The 20,838-nt window shown below is 52.1% G+C and overlaps 1 protein-coding gene across 1 annotated transcript in view; it reads right to left on the minus strand.

The window, feature by feature from the left end:
• The window catches only part of LOC139244006 (rho guanine nucleotide exchange factor 1-like), a gene marked incomplete at both ends in the record, with an annotated part of 35,932 nt that overhangs the window by 531 nt on the left and 14,563 nt on the right, over positions 1-20,838 (minus strand). Inside the window, one exon of the mRNA XM_070870942.1 lies at positions 19,776-19,916. Within this exon, the coding sequence (XP_070727043.1) occupies positions 19,776-19,916 (141 nt within the window). The remainder of the gene's footprint in view (positions 1-19,775; positions 19,917-20,838) is intronic.

Genomic DNA, 20,838 nt, shown 5'->3' on the forward strand with positions numbered 1-20,838 from the left:
AGGGCCTCGGGACTGACAGCCAATTGGCAGGCAGGACGCTGACTTCATTCACACTTTATCACCCTCCCACATACACACACACAATCCCAGGGAGGATCAGTATCACATGGTATTCATTCAATGACTGACTGGGTGAGGTCACTCACTTACATTCCCATCCCACCCCACCCCAGCCCCCGTTACTTGTCAAAATTGTCAAGTCCTCTGTTTGTTGCCAAAGACAGCGTCCGAGTGTGCGCTGGGGGTCGAGGGGGTGTGACAGGGGGGAGTTAAACAACTTGCACACGCGCGCACAACTCTGAGAAGGTGGCCTCCACAACCAGCCGTTAACTAAAGCAAACGGGATTCTGGTCTCTATAAATAGCAGCACAGGCTACCAGAGCCAGGAAGTTATGCTAACCCGATATATAAAACATCACTTTGGCCCTAGCTGGGAGCATTGTATCCAGTTCTGGGCTTCGCATCCACACTTCAGGAAGGATGTGAACACTTTGCAAAACCTGCAGCAGAGATTTCCCAGAACGGTTGAAGGATTACACTTGCGGGCAGAGACTGGAGAAGCTGGGAGTACACTCTCTTCCGAACAGAAAGACAGGCTTGCATTTATATAGGCACCTTTCACGGTCACCAGATGTTCCAAAGCGCCCCACAGCCAATGAAATACTTTTGGAGCGTAGTCACTGTTGTAATAGAAACATAGAGACATAGAAAATAGGTGCAGGAGTAGGCCATTCGGCCCTTCGAGCCTGCACCGCCATTCAATGAGTTCATGGCTGAACATGCAACTTCAGTACCCCATTCCTGCTTTCTCGCCATACCCCTTGATCCTCCGAGTAGTAAGGACCTCATCTAACTCCTTTTTGAATATATTTAGTGAATTGGCCTCAACAACTTTCTGTGGTAGAGAATTCCACAGGTTCACCACTCTCTGGGTGAAGAAGTTCCTCCGCATCTCGGTCCTAAATGGCTTACCCCTTATCCTTAGACTGTGACCCCTGGTTCTGGACTTCCCCAACATTGGGAACATTCTTCCTGCATCTAACCTGTCTCAACCCGTCAGAATTTTAAACGTTTCTATGAGATCCCCTCTCATTCTTCTGAATTCCAGTGAATATAAGCCCAGTTGATCAAGTCTTTCTTGATATGTCAGTCCCACCATCCCGGGAATCAGTCTGGTGAACCTTCGCTGCACTCTCTCAATAGCAAGAATGTCCTTCCTCAGGTTAGGAGACCAAAACTGTACACAATACTCCAGGTGTGGCCTCACCAAGGCCCTGTACAACTGTAGCAACACCTCCCTGCCCCTGTACTCAAATCCCCTCGCTATGAAGGCCAACATACCATTTGCTTTCTTAACCGCCTGCTGCACCTGCATGCCAACCTTCAATGACTGATGTACCATGACACCCAGATCTCGTTGCATCTCTCCTTTTCCTAATCTTTCACCATTCCAATAATAGTCTGTCTCTCTATTTTTAGAACCAAAGTGGATAACCTCACATTTATCCACATTATACTTCATCTGCCACACATTTGCCCATTCATCTAACCTATCCAAGTCACTCTGCAGCCTAATAGCATCCTCCTCACAGCTCACACTGCCACCCAACTTAGTGTCATCCGCAAATTTGGAGATACTACATTTAATCCCCTCGTCTAAATCATTAATGTACAATGTAAACAGCTGGGGCCCCAGCACAGAACCTTGCGGTACCCCACTAGTCACTGCCTGCCATTCTGAAAAGTACCCATTTACTCCTACTCTTTGCTTCCTGTCTGACAACCAGTTCTCAATCCACGTCAGCACACTACCCCCAATCCCATGTGCTTTAACTTTGTACATTAATCTTTTGTGTGGGACCTTGTCGAAAGCCTTCTGAAAGTCCAAATACACGACATCAACTGATTCTCCCTTGTCCACTCTACAGGAAACATCCTCAAAAAATTCCAGATTTGTCAAGCATGATTTCCCTTTCACAAATCCATGCTGACTTGGACCTATCATGTCACCTCTTTCCAAATGTGCTGCTATGACATCCTTAATAATTGATTCTATCATTTTACCCACTACCGATGTCAGGCTGACCGGTCTATAATTCCCTGCTTTCTCTCTCCCTCCTTTTTTAAAAAGTGGGGTTACATTGGCTACCCTCCACTCCATAGGAACTGATCCAGAGTCAATGGAATGTTGGAAAATGACTATCAATGCATCCGCTATTTCCAAGGCCACCTCCTTAAGTACTCTGGGATGCAGTCCATCAGGCCCTGGGGATTTATCGGCCTTCAATCCCATCAATTTCCCCAACACAATTTCCCGACTAATAAGGATTTCCCTCAGTTCCTCCTCCTTACTCGATCCTCTGACCCCTTTTATATCCGGAAGGTTGTTTGTGTCCTCCTCAGTGAATACCGAACCAAAGTACTTGTTCAATTAGTCTGCCATTTCTTTGTTCCCCGTTATGACTTCCCCTGATTCTGACTGCAGGGGACCTACGTTTGTCTTTACTAACCTTTTTCTCTTTACATATGTGGAGAAGCTTTTGCAGTCCGTCTTAATGTTCCCTGCAAGCTTCCTCTCGTACTCTATGCAGCAGCCAATGTGCGCACAGCAAGATCCCACACACAGCATTGTGATAATGACCCAGATAATCGGTTTCTGTTTTTGATTGAGGATAAATATTGTCCCCAGGAGAACTCCCCCGCTCTTCTTCAAAATAGTGCCATGGGATCTTTTACATCCACCCGAGAGGAGCAGACAAGGCCTCGGTTTAACATCTCGTCCAAAAGACGGCCCCTCAGTACTGCCCCTCCGACAGTACGGCGCTCCCTCAGTGCGCCCCCTCAGTACTGCCCCTCCGACACTCCCTCAGTACTGCCCCTCCGACAGTGCGGCACTCCCTCAGTACTGCCCCTCCGACAGTGCGGCGCTCCCACAGTACTGCCCCTCCGACAGTGCGCCCCCTCAGTACTGCCCCTCCGACACTCCCTCAGTACTGCCCCTCCGACAGTGCGGCACTCCCTCAGTACTGCCCCTCCGACAGTGCGGCGCTCCCTCAGTACTGCCCCTCCGACAGTGCGCCCCCTCAGTACTGCCCCTCCGACAGTCCGGCACTCCCTCAGTACTGCCCCTCCCACAGTGCGGTGCTCCCTCAGTACTGCCCCTCCGACAGTGCGGCGCTCCCTCAGTACTGCCCCTCCGACAGTGCGGCGCTCCCTCAGTACTGCCCCTCCGACAGTGCGCCCCCTCAGTACTGCCCCTCCGACACTCCCTCAGTACTGCCCCTCCGACAGATGGGAAGTTAAACCGAGGCCCCGCCTGCTCTCTCAGGTGAACATAAAAGATCCCACAGCTACTATTTCTCAGCAGGGCAGGGGAGAACTTCCCCCGGGTGTGCTAGCCCTCGAGCAACATTATTAAATGGAGATGATCTCGTCATTTATCACATCGCTGTGTGTGGGAGCTTGCTGTGCACAAATTGGCTGCCGCGTTTCCCACATTACACAGTGACTACACTTCAAGTGCACTTCATTGGCTGTGTACCGTGGTCCAGGACGGCTGGTCGTGAAAGGCGCTATATAAACGCACTTCTTTGTTTCTCTCAGAGCCCTGGCTGAGGCGAGTTAGTGGCAGCACTGGAGTGGGGCGGTCAGCAACTCACCAGCCCAGTCAGTCAGCCTTCACTGCCTGAGCTATTGGACCATGTGAGTCCTCACTGTTCTGTAGTGTCTCAGATGGGGGTGGGTGGGGGGTGGATTGACAGGGTAGATGCAGGGAGGGTGTTTCCCGGGGCTGGAGAGTCTAGAACCAGGGGTCACAGTCTCAGGATAGGGAGTCGGCCATTGAAGACTGAGATGAGGAGGAATTTCTTCACTCGGAGGAAGGTGAATCTTTGGAATTCTCTGCCCCAGAGGGCAGTGGAGGCTCAGTCTCGGAGTATATTCAGGCTGAGATCCATAGATTTTTGGAGCCGAGGGGAAATCGAGGGATCGGGCGGGAAAGTGGACGATCAGCAGGGATCTGACTGAATGGCGGAGCAGGCTCGAGGGGCCGAATGGCCGACTCCTGCTCCTAATTCTCATGTTGTAATACTGACCGAATGTTACGCAGAAAGGGGAGGTCTACGCCCAATGAACGCACGACAGGCTCACTCCCCTGGGGGCCCGCTACGTAACTCAGACACTCGCAGCAAGAAGCTCTGACCCCCCCTCTCCCCCCGCCCCCGTCCTTCTCTGGGGTCAGCCGACAGCAGCAGCATGCTGAAGGAGCTGAGGGTGTTTGGAGGGGGAGCTGGGGGGGGGGGGGCACAGACAGATAATCAGTCACGGAGGAACCCAGCTCCTGACCACTGCCCAGTGTCTCCTGCCACAACCAGTCAGGTGAGCTGTGATGCCGCTTGTAGCCGAATAGTCTGTCGCCGTTCACTCAGCTCAATCTCGCTCCGAGGGTCGCCCGGCGACTGGGTAATGGAGGGCTCATTGAGCCAGGGGGACTGGAGTGCTCTCCTCTCTCTCAGCATTCCCAAATCATTCCCTTCAGCCGCTTCTCCGGGATGCGATTCAGCATTCCCGAAGGTTTGCCAAATGACTCAAATCCAGCTGCACACATTAAAGCTCTGCACATCTTTTAACCAACCAGTCACTCTCTGTGGTTTATACAATGAATACACAGGCTGGGTCATTGTTCACACAGTCTCACTCATTTAACCCGTGCTGTGCCTGCTCTGGGTGTCATGTATCTTACATTATTATATATAACTGTATCCTAACATGCTATACATGACTGTAATAAGATATGACCTGTAACCACCAGCATACCTTACCACCAGGGGTGCACTTGCAAGAGACAGGTAGAAAAGGACAGGTCTCAGGCAAGTGCAGCATTCCAGAGCTGTGAAATAAAGGTGCAGGTCCAGAGTGACCTTGACTTCACGACATGCCTCATGTGAATCTGTACTGAGGGGACAGGACTTTACACTGGGAGTGTGTGATGGGACAGTTTAGAGGGAGCTTTACTCTGTATCTAACCCTGTGCTGTACCTGCCCTGGGAGTGTTTGATGGGATAGTGTAGAGGGAGCTTTACTCTGTATCTAACCCCCTGTACCTGCCCTGGGAGTGTTTGATGGGACAGTGTAGAGGGAGCTTTACTCTGTATCTAACCCCCTGTACCTGCCCTGGGAGTGTTTGATGGGACAGTGCAGAGGGAGCTTTACTCTGTATCTAACCCCCTGTACCTGCCCTGGGAGTGTGTGATGGGACAGTGTAGAGGGAGCTTTACTCTGTATCTAACCCCGTGCTGTACCTGCCCTGGGAGTGTTTGATGGGACAGTGTAGAGGGAGCTTTACTCTGTATCTAACCCATGCTGTACCTGCCCTGGGAGTGTTTGATGGGACAGTGTAGAGGGAGCTTTACTCTGTATCTAACCCATGCTGTACCTGCCCTGGGAGTGTGTGATGGGACAGTGTAGAGGGAGCTTTACTCTGTATCTAACCCCGTGCTGTACCTGCCCTGGGAGTGTTTGATGGGACAGTGTAGAGGGAGCTTTACTCTGTATCTAACCCCATGCTGTACCTGCCCTGGGAGTGTGTGATGGGACAGTGTAGAGGGAGCTTTACTCTGTATCTAACCCATGCTGTACCTGCCCTGGGAGTGTGTGATGGGACAGTGTAGAGGGAGCTTTACTCTGTATCTAACCCCATGCTGTACCTGCCCTGGGAGTGTGTGATGGGACAGTGTAGAGGGAGCTTTACTCTGTGTCTAACCCCGTGCTGTACCTGCCCTGGGACTGTTTGATGGGACAGTGTAGAGGGAGCTTTACTCTGTATCTAACCCCATGCTGTACCTGCCCTGGGAGTGTTTGATGGGACAGTGTAGAGAGAGCTTTACTCTATATCTAACCCCCTGTACCTGCCCTGGGAGTGTGTGATGGGACAGTGTAGAGGGAGCTTTACTCTATATCTAACCCCCTGTACCTGCCCTGGGAGTGTGTGATGGGACAGTGTAGAGGGAGCTTTACTCTGTATCTAACCCCCTGTACCTGCCCTGGGAGTGTGTGAAACTTTAAAAAGTAACGTTTGCCCTCCTCTTGCGTTTGAAGAGGAGAAATTCGAGCGAAGTAATGAGTCACAGGTTTACAGTTTCAGCTGGGGACTACTGCATAAAAATGCAGACAGCTTGTGAAGTGGAGTGGTTAGAGTTGGGTGCAGGAGGGAGCCAGCCAATCGGAGTGCTGCGCCCGCTGGGTTACCGGGCAGACTGGCACGTCTTTGCAGGGTGGGCAAGACTACATAAGAACATCAGAACTAGGAGCAGGAGTCGGCCATATGGCCCCTCGAGCCTGCTCCGCCATTTAATACGATCATGGCTGATCCGATCATGGACTCGGGTCCACTTCCCCGCCCGCTCCCCATAACCCTTCACTCCCTTATCGCTCAAATATCTGTCTATCTCCACCTTAAATATATTCAATGGCCCAGCTTCCACAGCTCTCTGGGGCAGAGAATTCCACAGATTTACAACCCTCTGAGAAGAAATAATGTCTCCATCTCAGTTTTAAATGGGCGGCCCCTTATTCTAAGACCATGCCCCCGAGTTCTAGTCTCCCCCATCAGTGGAAACATCCTCTCTACATCCACCTTGTCGAGCCCCCTCATAATCTTATACATTTCGATAAGATCACCTCTCATTCTTCTGAATTCCAATGAGTAGAGGCCCAACCTCCTCAACCTTTCCTCATAAGTCAACCCCCTCATCTCCGGAATCAACCGAGTGAACCTTCTCTGAACTGCCTCCAAGGCAAGTATATCCTTTCGTAAATACAGAGACCAAAACTGCACGCAGTACTCCAGGTGTGGCCTCACCAATACCCTGTACAACTGGAGCAAGGCTTCCCTGCTTTTATACTCCATCCCCTTTGCAGTAAAGTCCAATAAAGCACACACAGATACAGTGCCCTGCCAAGCATCCCCAGCGTGGGGGCGGGTCCCACAAACGCACTGCGCCAGCGTACCGTAACCCTCTGGGGAACGGGCTGCCCGACCTTTACCCATCATGGTCACCGCCCTCGGGTTCGGCAGCCATCAGCCGCGGTTCTCACCGGGGCAGGCACGCGTCGTCTGGGCTCAGCGGCGATGCCGCCACAGTCAAATATCAAAAACAACATGCATTTATATAGCGCCTTTAACGTAGTGAAGCGTTCCAAGACACTTCACAGGAGTATTATGCGATAAAAATTTGACACCGAGCCACATAAGGAGAAATTAGCGCAGGTGACACAAAGCTGGGTCACAGAGGTCGGTTTTAAGGAGTGTCTTGAAGGAGGAAACACAGAAACATAGAAAATAGGTGCAGGAGTCGGCCATTCGGCCCTTCGAGCCTGCACCACCATTCAATAAGATCATGGCTGATCATTCCCTCAGTACCCCTTTCCTGCTTTCTCTCCATACCCCTTGATCCCTTTAGCTGTAAGGGCCATATCCAACTCCCTCTGGAATATATCCAATGAACTGGGCTCAACAACTCTCTGTGGCAGGGAATTCCACAGATTAACAACTCGCTGAGTGAAGAAGTTTCTCCTCATCTCAGTCCTAAATGGCTCACACCTTATCCTTAGACTGTGTCCCTGTTTCTGGACTTCCCCAACATCGGGAACATTCTTCCCGCATCTAACCTGTCCAGTCCCGTCAGAATCTTATATGTTTCTATGAGATCCCCTCTCATCCTTCTAAACTCCAGTCAATAAAGGCCCAATTGATCCAGTCTCTCCTCATATGTCAGTCCTGCCATCCCGGGAATCAGTCTGGTGAACCTTCGCTGCACTCCCTCAATAGCAAGAACGTTCTTCCTCAGATTAGGAGACCAAAACTGAACACAATATTCCAGGTGAGACCTCACTAAGGCCCTGTACAACTGCAGTAAGACCTCCCTGCTCCTATACTCAAATCCCCTAGCTATGAAGGCCAACATACCATTTGCCTTCTTCACCGCCTGCTGTACCTGCATGCCAACTTTCAATGACTGATGTACCATGACACCCAGGTCTCATTGCACCTCCCCTTTTCCTAATCTGCCGCCATTCAGATAATATTCTGCCTTCGTGTTTTTGCCCCCAAAATGGATAACCTCACATTTATCCACATTATACTGCATCTGCCATGCATTTGCCCACTCACCTAACCTGTCCAAATCACCCTGCAGTCTCTTAGCGTCCTCCTCACAGCTCACACCGCCACCCAGCTTAGTGTCATCTGCAAACTTGGAGATATTACACTCAATTCCTTCATCTAAATCATTGATATATATTGTGAAGAGCTGGGGTCCCAGCACTGAGCCCTGCGGCACTCCACTAGTCACTGCCTGCCATTCTGAAAAGGACCCGTTTATGCTGACTCTCTGCTTCCTGTCTGCCAACCAGTTCTCTATCCACATCAGTACATTACCCCCAATACCATGTGCTTTGATTTTGCACACCAATCTCTTGTGTGGGAACTTGTCAAAAGCCTTTTGAAAGTCCAAATACACCACATCCACTGGTTCTCCCTTGTCCACTCTACTAGTTACATCCTCAAAAACTTCTAGAAGATTTGTCAAGCATGATTTCCCTTTCATAAATCCATGCTGACTTAGACCGATCCCGTCACTGCTTTCCAAATGCGCTGCGATTTCATCTTTAATAATTGATTCCAACATTTTCCCCACTACTGATGTCAGGCGAACCGGTCTATAATTACCCGCTTTCTCTCTCCCTACTTTTTAAAAAATGGGGTTACATTAGCTACCCTCCAGTCCACAGGTACTGATCCAGAGTCGATAGACTGTTGGAAAATGATCACCAATGCATCCACTATTTCTAGAGCCACTTCCTTAAGTACTCTGGGATGCAGACTATCAGGCCCCGGGGATTTATCGGCCTTCAATCCCATCAATTTCCCCAACACAATTTCCTGACTAATAAGGATATCCTTCAGTTTCTCCTTCTCACTAGACCCTCGGTCCCCTAGTATTTCCGGAAGTTTATTTGTGTCTTCCTTCGTGAAGACAGAACCAAAGTATTTGTTCAATTGGTCTGCCATTTCTTTGTTCCCCATTATAAATTCACCTGAATCCGACTGCAAGGGACCTACGTTTGTCTTCACTAATCTTTTTCTCTTCACATATTTATAGAAGCTTTTGCAGTCAGTTCCCTGCAAGCTTCCTCTCATACTCTATTTTCCCGCTCCTAATTAAACCCTTTGTCGTCCTCTGTTGAATTCTAAATTTCTCCCAGTCCTCAGGTTTGTTGCTTTTTCTGGCCAATTTATATGCCTCTTCCTTGGATTTAACACTATCCTTAATTTCCCTTGTTAGCCACGGTTGAGCCACCTTCCCCGTTTTATTTTTACTCCAGACAATTGCCGAAGTTCATCCATGTGATCTTTAAATGTTTGCCATTGCTTATCCACCGTCAACCCTTTAAGTATCCTTTCCCAGTCTATTCTAGCCAATTCACGCCTCATACCGTTGAAGTTACCTTTCCTTAAGTTCAGGACCCTAGTTTCGGAATTAACTGTGTCACTCTCCATCTTAATAAAGAATTCTACCATATTATGGTCACTCTTCCCCAAGGGGCCTCGCACAACAAGATTGCTAATTAGTCCTTTCTCATGACACATCACCCAGTCTAGGATGGCCAGCTCCCTGGTTGGTTCCTTGACATATTGGTCGAGAAAACCATCCCTAATACACTCCAGGAAATCCTCCTCCACCGCATTGCGACCAGTTTGGTTAGCCCAATAAATATGTAGATTAAAGTCGCCCATGATAACTGCTGTACCTTTATTGCATACATCCCTGTCCCCAACCTTACTACTACTGTTTGGTGGTCTGTACACAACTCCCACTAGCATTTTCTGCCCTTTGGTATTCTGCAGCTCCAGCCATACCAATTCCACATCATCCAAGCTAATGTCCCTCCTTACTATTGCATTAATTTCCTCTTGAACTAGCAACGCTAACCCACTTCCTTTTCCTTTTAGAGAGGCGGAGAGGTTTAGGGAAGGAGTTCCAGAGCTTGGGGCCCAGGCAGCTGAAGGCACGGCCACCGATGGTGGAGCGATTATAATCAGGGATGGTCAGGAGGGCAGAGTTAGAGGCGTGCAGACATCTCGGGGGGTTGTGGGGCTGGAGGAGATTACAGAGATAGGGAAGGGCGAGGGCCATGGAGGGATTTGTAAACAAGGATGAGAATTTTGAAATCGAGGCGTTGCTTAACCAGGAGTCAATAGGTCGGCGAGCACAGTGGGTGATGGGTGAGTGGGACTTGGTGTGAGTTAGGACACGGGGCACAGGGGGTGATGGGTGAGTGGGACTGGGTGTGAGTTAGGACACAGGGCACAGGGGGGTGATGGGTGAGTGGGACTGGGTGAGAGTTAGGACACGGGGCACAGGGGGGTGATGGGTGAGTGGGACTTGGTGCGAGTTAGGACACGGGCACAGGGGGTGATGGGTGAGTGGGACTTGGTGCGAGTTAGGACACGAGGCACAGGGGTGATGGGTGAGTGGGACTTGGTGCGAGTTAGGACACGGGCACAGGGGGTGATGGGTGAGTGGGACTTGGTGCGAGTTAGGACACGGGCACAGGGGGTGATGGGTGAGTGGGACTTGGTGCGAGTTAGGACACGAGGCACAGGGGGTGATGGGTGAGTGGGACTTGGTGCGAGTTAGGACACGGGCACAGGGGGTGATGGGTGAGTGGGACTTGGTGCGAGTTAGGACACGGGGCACAGGGGGGTGATGGGTGAGTGGGACTTGGTGCGAGTTAGGACACGGGCACAGGGGGTGATGGGTGAGTGGGACTTGGTGCGAGCTAGGACACGAGGCACAGGGGTGATGGGTGAGTGGGACTGGGTGTGAGTTAGTACACGGGGCACAGGGGGTGATGGGTGAGTGGGACTTGGTGCAAGTTAGGACACGGGGCACAGGGGGTGATGGGTGAGTGGGACTTGGTGCGAGTTAGGACACGGGGCACAGGGGGTGATAGGTGAGTGGGACTTGGTGCGAGTTAGGACACGTGCTGCCGAGTTTTGGATCACCTCTAGTTTACGTCGGGTAGAATGTGGGAGGCCAGTCAGGAGAGAGTCGGAATAGTCAAGTCTGGAGGTAACAAAGGCAGGGATGAGGGTTTCAGCAGCAGATGAGCTGAGGCAGGGTGGAGACGGACGATGTTACGGAGGTGGAAATAGGCGGTTTCAGTTAGACTGCGGATATGTGGGCGGAAACTCATTTCAGGGTCAAATATGATTACAAGATTTACTCTCCTGGATGTGGAACGGTTGGCTGACAGAGGTAACCGAGGGCAACCTGCACCCCGAGAACCCATCGAAGTCAGCATCTACAGGGGGGAGGGGGTCAGACCCCCGAGTGAATAGTCATTGTGGCTAAAATACACCAGAGTGGTAGGAAACGCGGCAGCCAATTTGCGCACAGCAAGCTCCCACACACAGCAATGAGGCAAATGACTGGAAAATCTGTTGGATTGGCACTGATCGAGGAAGACTGACTTGCATTTATATAGTGCCTTTCACGACCATCGTGGACCATTTCCCATACCTCGGGAGCCTCTTAGCAACAGGAGCAGACACGGACGACGAGATCCAACACCGCCTCCAGTGCGCCAGTGCAGCCTTCAGCTGCCTGAGGAAGAGTGTTTGAAGACCAGGCCCTCAAACCTACCACCAAGCTCATGGTCTACAGGGCTGTAGTAATACCCGCCCTCCTGTATGGCTCAGAGACATGGACCATGTACAGTAGACACCTCAAGTCGCTGGAGAAATACCACCAACGATGTCTCCGCAGGATCCTACAAATCCCCTGGGAGGACAGACGCACCAACATTAGTGTCCTCGACCAGGCCAACATCCCCAGCATTGAAGCACTGACCACACTCGACCAGCTCCGCTGGGCAGGGCCACATTGTCCACATGCCTGACACGAGTCTCCCAAAGCAAGCGCTCCACTCGGAACTCCTTCACGGCAAACAAGCCAAAGGTGGGCAGAGGAAACGTTACAGGGACACCCTCAAAGCCTCCCTGATAAAGTGCAACATCCCCACTGACACCTGGGAGTCCCTGGCCAAAGACCAGTCCGTCCTAAGTGGAGGAAGTGCATCCGGGAGGGGGCTGAGCACCTCGAGTCTCGTCGCCGAGAGCATGCAGCAACCAAGCGCAGGCAGTGGAAGGAGCGTGCGGCAAACCTGTCCCACCCTCCCCTTCCCTCAGCGACTGTCTGTCCCACCTGTGACAGGGTCTGTGGTTCTCGTATTGGATTGTTCAGTCACCTAAGGACTCATGTTAAGAGTGGAAGCAAGTCTTCCTCGATTCCGAGGGACTGCCTCTGATGATGATATATCGAGCAAGTATTTTTTTTATCCCCTCCGCAGCCTCTCCAAGGCCTTGAGATCGTTCCTAAAGTGCGGTGCGCAGAATTGGCCACAATACTCCAGCTGGGATCGAACCAGCGATTGCGAAAGTTTGACCATAATTTGAGATCACACTGACGTATTTAATAGCCTCATGTTGGACATTTGGCAGGGTGTTCCCATTCTGTGGTGAGCAACCTTCGAGTTAATGCCGTGTCATCCCATCGTGGGACAGCGATTCCCGGGGCAGGAAATCCCAACCTTAAACCGTTGGGGGACTCAGCCAAATCCTGCTGGGGTACCCTGCAGTCGGACAGTGACATTCCTCGGTGCACACACAGACTGTCGACTCATTGAGGCGTTCCACACCAGGCCAAGCTCCCTCCTTTGCACTTTAGTGGTCCCACCCCTTCATTGACTTTCTTTCCTGTTATGCATTTATAAAAGCCATCGCCACTTCAGTTTACCAGGCCGACACTTCCAGTGCAGTACTGAGGGAGTGCCGCACTGTCGGAGGGGCAGTACTGAGGGAGTGCCGCACTGTCGGAGGGGCAGTACTGAGGGAGTGCCGCACTGTCGGAGGGGCAGTACTGAGGGAGTGCCGCACTGTCGGAGGGGCAGTACTGAGGGAGTGCCGCACTGTCGGAGGGGCAGTACTGAGGGAGCGCCGCACTGTCGGAGGGGCGGTACTGAGGGAGTGCCGCACTGTCGGAGGGGCAGTACTGAGGGAGCGCCGCACTGTCGGAGGGGCGGTACTGAGGGAGCGCCGCACTGTCGGAGGGGCAGTACTGAGGGAGCGCCGCACTGTCGGAGGGGCGGTACTGAGGGAGCGCCGTACTGTCAGAGGGGCGGTACTGAGGGAGCGCCGCACTGTCGGAGGGGCGGTACTGAGGGAGTGCCGCACTGTCAGAGGGGCAGTACTGAGGGAGCGCCGCACTGTCAGAGGGGCCGTCTTTTGGATGTGATGTTAAACCGAGGCCCCGCCTGCTCTCTCAAGTGGACGTAAAAGAACCCACGGCACTATTTCTAAGCAAAGGGGAGTTCTCCCCGGTGTCCTGGGGCTAATATTTATCCCTCAATTAACATCACCAAAAAAAACAGATGATCTGGGCCATTATCACATTGCTGTGTGTGGGAGCTTGCTGTGCGCAAATTAACTGCCGTGTTTCCCACATTACAACAGTGACCACACTCCAAAAGTACTTCATTGGCTATAAAGCGCTTTTGGAGCTGCTGAGGATGTGAATGGCACTCTATCAATGCAAGTCCTCACCCCAGTTTTCCCTGCATTATCGCCTCGATATTCGCCAATGTCAGTTGTTATAAGAACACAAGATAAGAATTAGGAGCATGAGTTGGCCATTCGGCCCATCGAACCTGCTCTGCCATTCAATAAGATCATGGCTGATCTTCGACCTCAACTCCACTTTCCTGCCCGATCCCCATATCCTTTGATTTTCCCCCAGGGTTCCAAAATCTATCGATCTCGGCCTTCAATATACTCAAAGACTGAGCCTCCACAGCCCTCTGGGGCAGGGAATTCCAGAGATTCACCCCCCTCTGAGTGAAGACATTTCTCCTCATCTCTGTCCTAAATGGCCGAGCCCTTTATCCTGAGACTGTGACCCCTGGTTCTAGACTCTCCAGCCCCGGGGGACACATCCTCCCTGCATCTACCCTGTCAATCCCCCTCAGAATCCGACATGTTCCAATCAGATCATCTGGGACCTGGGAAAGCCAGTATTTAATGCGTAGCCGGGCATTCAGAGACAGTCACATCCTGTGTGCCGGGAGTCACGTGTGTGGGTGGGAGATTTAATTCCCTGAAGGACACCGGTTGTGTTTGTAAGGACAATTGGGCAGTTTTCATGGTCATTTTTACTGGTGGCAACCCTCATATGACCAGATTTAATTCAATTTCACAAGGTGCCCTGGTGGGATTTGTACTGATCATCTCTGGGTCTCATCCCAGGGCAAGAACAACAAGAAGACCTATATTCATACAGCGCCTTTAACATAATAAAACATCCCAAAACACTTTACAGGAGTGTTAAGCTAAAAAAATCCATCAATATTGCCCCTCCAACAGTGCGGCACTCCCTCAGTACTGCCCCTCCGACAGTGCGGCACTCCCTCAGTACTGCCCCTCCGACAGTGCGGCGCTCCCTCAGTACTGCCCCTCCAACAGTGCGGCACTCCCTCAGTACTGCCCCTCCGACAGTGCGCCGCTCCCTCAGTACTGCCCCTCCGACAGTGCGGCACTCCCTCAGTACTGCCCCTCCGACAGTGCGCCGCTCCCTCAGTACTGCCCCTCCGACAGTGCGGCACTCCCTCAGTACTGCCCCTCCGACAGTGCGGCGCTCCCTCAGTACTGCTCCTCCGACAGTGCGGCGCTCCCTCAGTACTGCTCCTCCGACAGTGCGGCGCTCCTTCAGTACTGCCCCTCCGACAGTGCGGCACTCCCTCAGTACCGCCCCTCCGACAGTGCGGCGCTCCCTCAGTACTGCCCCTTGACAGCACGGGGCTCCCTCAGTCATGCACTGGAGTGTCGGTCTGGATTATGAGCTCGAGTCTCTGGAGTGGGACTTGAACCCTCAACCTCCTGACTCCGAGGCGAGAGTTCTACCCACTGAGCGACGGTGACACACGACCGCAACTACTGTCTAAGGAAACGAGTTGGATACAGTTCAAGCTGTGCCCTATTGGACCATAAACTCTTGTCCTGTCCAACTCGAGTCCACTCTTAATACAATTCTCACACATGCAAACCAACTTACATTGCATCCATATTACAACAACAACAATGCATTTATATAGCGCCTTTAACGTAGTGAAACATCCCCAAGGCACTTCACAGGAGTGTTACGAGACAAAAATATTTGACACCAAGCCATATAAGGAAAAATTAGCGCAGGTGACCAAAAGCTTGGTCATAGAGGTGGGTTTTAAGGAGCGTCTTGAAGGAGGAGAGAGAGGTAGAGAGGCGGAGAGGTTTAGGGAGGGAGTTCCAGAGCTTGGGGCCCAGGCAGCTGAAGGTACAGCCACCGATGGTGGAGCGATTATAATCAGGGATGGTCAGGAGGGCAGAGTTAGAGGAGTGCAGACATCTCGGGGGGTTGTGGGGCTGGAGGGGTTTACAGAGATAGGGAGGGGCGAGGGACATGGAGGGATTTGTAAACAAGGATGAGAAGTTTGAAATTGAGGCGTTGTTTAACTGGGAGCCAATGTAGGTCGGCGAGCACAGGGGGTGATGGGTGAGTGGGACTCGGTGCGAGTTAGGACACGGAGCACAGGGGGTGATGGGTGAGTGGGACTCGGTGCGAGTTAGGACACGGGGCACAGGGGGTGATGGGTGAGTGGGACTTGGTGTGAGTTAGGACACTGGGCACAGGGGGTGATGGGTGAGTGGGACTGGGTGCGAGTTAGGACACGGGGCACAGGGGGTGATGGGTGAGTGGGACTGGGTGTGAGTTAGGACACGGGGCACAGGGGGTGATAGGTGAGTGGGACTGGGTGTGAGTTAGGACACGGGGCACAGGGGGTGATGGGTGAGTGGGACTGGGTGAGAGTTAGAACACGGGGCACAGGGGGTGATGGGTGAGTGGGACTGGGTGTGAGTTAGGACACGGGGCACAGGGGGTGATGGGTGAGTGGGACTGGGTGAGAGTTAGGACACGGGGCACAGGGGGTGATGGGTGAGTGGGACTGGGTGTGAGTTAGGACATGGGGCACAGGGGATGATGGGTGAGTGGGACTGGGTGTGAGTTAGGACACGTGGTAACCCAGTTTTTGATTTCATCGGCGATTTGGTTCCAACTTCTCAGTAATCTCCAATCTGCTTCCGATGTGCCCAAACTGACTGTACCTGCACACGACCAGGAATAAATCTCAGCTTCGAACTTGTTTACGACATGAAGACACAGTTTTTTTTAATGATTAATTCCCGGGATGTGGCAGTTGATTGGCCATCCTGAGTTGCTGTGAGGTGGGGGTGTTGGGACATCTTCTGCATCTGCTGGAAGCAGTTTGGCTCCTAACCCCACTCTGAAGTGCCCCCCCCACCCCCCCCCCCAGCAAATGTCTCACGGGGGGGGCCCATTTCAGAGGGGGGTTAAGAGCCAAACACATTGGTGTGGGACTGGAGTCACGTGTAGGCCCAGATCGGGTAAGGATGGCAGATTTCCTTCCCGAAAGGGAAATCAGCGAACCCAATAACCTGTTACCACAATCTGACAGCTTCATGGTCACTTTTACCTGGATCAGAATTTTATTGGTCTCTGTATTTAAGGAAGGATATACCTGCTTTGGAGGCAGTTCAGAGAAGGTTCACTCGGTTGATTCCGGTGATGAGGGGGTTGACTTATGAGGAAAGGTCGAGTAAGTTGGGCCTCTACTCATTGGAATTTAGAAGAATGAGAGGTGATCTTATCGAAACGTATAAGATAATGAGGGGGCTTGACAAGGTGGATGCAGAGAGGATGTTCCCACTGATGGGGGAGACTAGAACTAGGGGGCATGGTCTTAGAATAAGGGGCCGCCCATTTAAAACTGAGATGAGGAGGAATTTCTTCTCTCACAGGGTTGTAAATCTGTGGAATTCTCTGCCCCAGAGAGCTGTGGAGGCTGGGTCATTGAATATATTTAAGGCGGACATAGATAGAATTTTGAGCGATAAGGAAGTGAAGGGTTATGGGGAGCGGGCGGGGAAGTGGAGCTGAGTCCATGATCGGATCAGCCATGATGGTATTAAATGGCGGAGCAGGCTCGAGGGGCCGAATGGCCGACTCTTGTTCCTCTTTCTTATGTTCGTATTTCCAGATTGTTTTAAAAAACAAAATTCAAATTCTCAAACGGCCATGACGATGGGTTGAACTCGGCTTCTGTGGATTGCTAGTCCGGCCCACTAGCTCACTGGTGCAGTAACCTAACTGTAATGTATGATCCTGTGAGTATGCTCACAGGTTTGTAGAGCTGTTGCAGGTCCAAGGGCCTCCTCGTGGGACTGCTCCTGGGCCTGGCCAAGGTGGCCATTATCCAGTCCAGGCAGCGGGCGGTCGAGGGGGTCGTTCAGCCCCGACTGCCTGCCTCTCTTCCGCGGTTACGTCCGAGCCAGGGTGTCCCTAGCGATGGAGCACGCGGTGTCCACCGGTACGCTCGCGGCCTTCCGCGAGAGGTGGGCGCCGGAGGGACTGGAGTGCATAATTTCAACAGGGAACAGAATTTTAATTTGATTTGTCAAGGTTCCTTTTAACATTTATTTAGCAACGTGGAGGCCCCGACCTGCGGGAGAACACTAGCGGCAGGTCGGGGCCATAAACGGAGCGGTGAGCAGCGGTCCTGGAGCATCGTGGAGCGTACCACGGCAGGGTAGAGCGAGAGCCCGGGGCCCGGGAGGGGCCAGAGCCCGGGGCCCGGGAGGGGCCAGAGCCCGGGGCCCGGGAGGGGCCAGAGCTCGGGGCCCGGGAGGGGCCAGAGTTCGGGGCCCGGGAGGGGCCAGAGTTCGGGGCCCGGGAGGGGCCAGAGTTCGGGGCCCGGGAGAGGCGAGGGCCCAGGGGCAGCACGGGCCCAGCCCACACTGCGATATGTGCGCACTAGGTCCGTGCAGCAGAGCAGGTCTCCAGTGGTCCTGGTTAACCCTTGCCCCTGGACCAAGACCTCGCTTTGTCAAGCCCGTGTGGTGGCTGGTGTGTAACGGTCACCCCACGTTAAAAAAATCCACGCACAGACATCTTCCAACCTTCAGGATGTAGTTCGGGATCTGGATTATTCGGTCCTTCATTGAAACACCTGGGAACTCATCCCTTTTTGACGTGGAAGCAAGTCATCCTCGCTTCGAGGGACCGCCTATGATGATAATATTTATTCGTTAAGTTGTGGATTTGTGTGCCCTTCCAAAAGGGGTCACTTGTACTAACGTTCTCCCAAAATAGTTGTCGAGCTGTTGCATTGGGAGTGGCTTAGCCAGTCACGTGATGTTCACAAGGCTCAATAAAACCCCAGCCAGTTGGGTTCGGGGGATCCACGATGGGGCAGGTGGTTGTGAGGCTGCTGGATGAACTGGTAATGTGTCGTGTGATTGTTAAACCCTTGCTAATGAACCAACTAGTTCTTAATAGCAATGTGTTGCTCTGAATTCTTACACAATGAACCCAGAATGCAAATACATAATAAGAGCCAGTACACGACCGTTCCAACAAATACTCGTCCAGTTACGGTGCCGGGAAATATGGGAGATCTCAACGGGTTGTAGCAAGTCTGTCATTTATTTCAGAGTGTTTATAGTGGGCAAAAGGTTGATATAATGTGTCTGATCCCTGGGATGAGAGGGCTGTCCTCGGAGGAGAGATTGTGTAGATCGGGCCTATACTCTCCGGAGTTTAGAGGAATGAGAGGTGATCCGATTGGAACACGTCAGATTCTGAGGGGGATTGACAGGGTAGATACTGGGAGGATGTTTCCCCCGGGCTGCGGAGTCTGGAACCAGGGGACACAGTCTCAGGATAAGGGGTTGGCCATTTAGGACTGAGATGAGGAGAAACTTCTTCACTCAGAGTGGTGAATCTCTGGAATTCTCTGCCCCAGAGGGCTGTGGAGACTCAGTCTTTGAGTCTATTCAAGGCGGAGATCGATAGATTTTTGGATATTAAGGGAATCGAGGGATATGGGGATCGGGCGGGAAAGTGGAGTTGAGGTCGATGATCAGCCGTGATCTCACTGAATGGTGGAGCAGGCTCGAGGGGCCGAATGGCCGACTCCTGCTCCTAATTGTTAAATTCTTATGCTCTCAGTTAGAATGCAATTCATGGCCAATGAGAATCATTTGTCCTCCCATGCAGAAAAGCAGGGAAGTTCCTGATTCTTATCCTTGTTTACAAATACCTCCATGACCCTCGCCCCTCCCTATCTCTGTAAACCCCTCCAGCCCCACAACCCCCCAAGATCTCTGCACTCCTCTAACTCTGCCCTCCTGACCATCCCTGATTATAATCGCTTCACCATCGGTGGCCGTGCCTTCAGCTGCCTGGGCCCCAAGCTCTGGAACTCCCTCCCTAAACCTCTCCGCCTCTCTACCTCCCTTTCAAGACGCTGTTTATAACCGACCTCTCTGACCCAGCTTTTGGTCACCTGCCCTAATGTCTCCTTATGTGGCTCGGTGTCAAATTATTTATCACATATCACTCCTGTGAAGCGCCTTGGTATGTTTCACTACGTTAAAGGCGCTATATAAATATAAGTTGTTGGTAAAAGCAGCTATTTGCTGACCATTACCAGGCAGATACGTTAAACCCACTATTACAGAGATCGTTACACTCCTCCCCGCCAACATGCACTGCCCTGCGCACTGGCAGTGTAGAACGTTCTGGAGAAAAGCGGGCACTCACGTGGCCTCCTCGACTTTGGGCAACAGATGCTCGGCAAAGGTCTTCTCTTTCACCTCAAAGGCCACTCGGTCAACAAGTCGCTCGGCATCCAGATCCGACAATTCCCGCTCACCAATCGTCATTCCCATCATCCTCTTGTTCCTACGTCAAAAAGCCCAGAGTCAGATTCCATCCCGCATCAATCCTCACCCAGGACTTCAACATCAAGCATCAAATACTGCACAGCTCCCCCCTACACTGTCCCATCAAACTCTCCCAGGGCAGGGACAGGGGGTTAGATACAGAGTAAAGCTCCCTCTACACTGTCCCATCAAACTCTCCCAGGGCAGGTACAGCACGGGTTAGATACAGAGTAAAGCTCCCTCTACACTGTCCCATCAAACACTCCCAGGGCAGGTACAGCACGGGGTTAGATACAGAGTAAAGCTCCCTCTACACTGTCCCATCAAACTCTCCCAGGGCAGGTACAGGGGGTTAGATACAGAGTAAAGCTCCCTCTACACTGCCCCATCAAACTCTCCCAGGGCAGGGACAGGGGGTTAGATACAGAGTAAAGCTCCCCCCTACACTGTCCCATCAAACACTCCCAGGGCAGGTACAGCACGGGGTTAGATACAGAGTAAAGCTCCCTCTACACTGTCCCATCAAACACTCCCAGGGCAGGTACAGCACGGGGTTAGATACAGAGTAAAGCTCCCTCTACACTGTCCCATCAAACTCTCCCAGGGCAGGTACAGGGGGTTAGATACAGAGTAAAGCTCCCCCCTACACTGTCCCATCAAACACTCCCAGGGCAGGTACAGCACGGGGTTAGATACAGAGTAAAGCTCCCTCTACACTGTCCCATCAAACACTCCCAGGGCAGGTACAGCACGGGTTAGATACAGAGTAAAGCTCCCTCTACACTGTCCCATCACACACTCCCAGGGCAGGTACAGCACAGGTTAGATACAGAGTAAAGCTCCCTCTACACTGTCCCATCACACACTCCCAGGGCAGGTACAGCACGGGTTAGATACAGAGTAAAGCTCCCTCTACACTGTCCCATCAAACACTCCCAGGG

This window comes from Pristiophorus japonicus, unplaced genomic scaffold (genome assembly GCF_044704955.1).
Source record: "Pristiophorus japonicus isolate sPriJap1 unplaced genomic scaffold, sPriJap1.hap1 HAP1_SCAFFOLD_1973, whole genome shotgun sequence".
In the NCBI taxonomy this organism is placed as follows: domain Eukaryota; kingdom Metazoa; phylum Chordata; class Chondrichthyes; family Pristiophoridae; genus Pristiophorus; species Pristiophorus japonicus.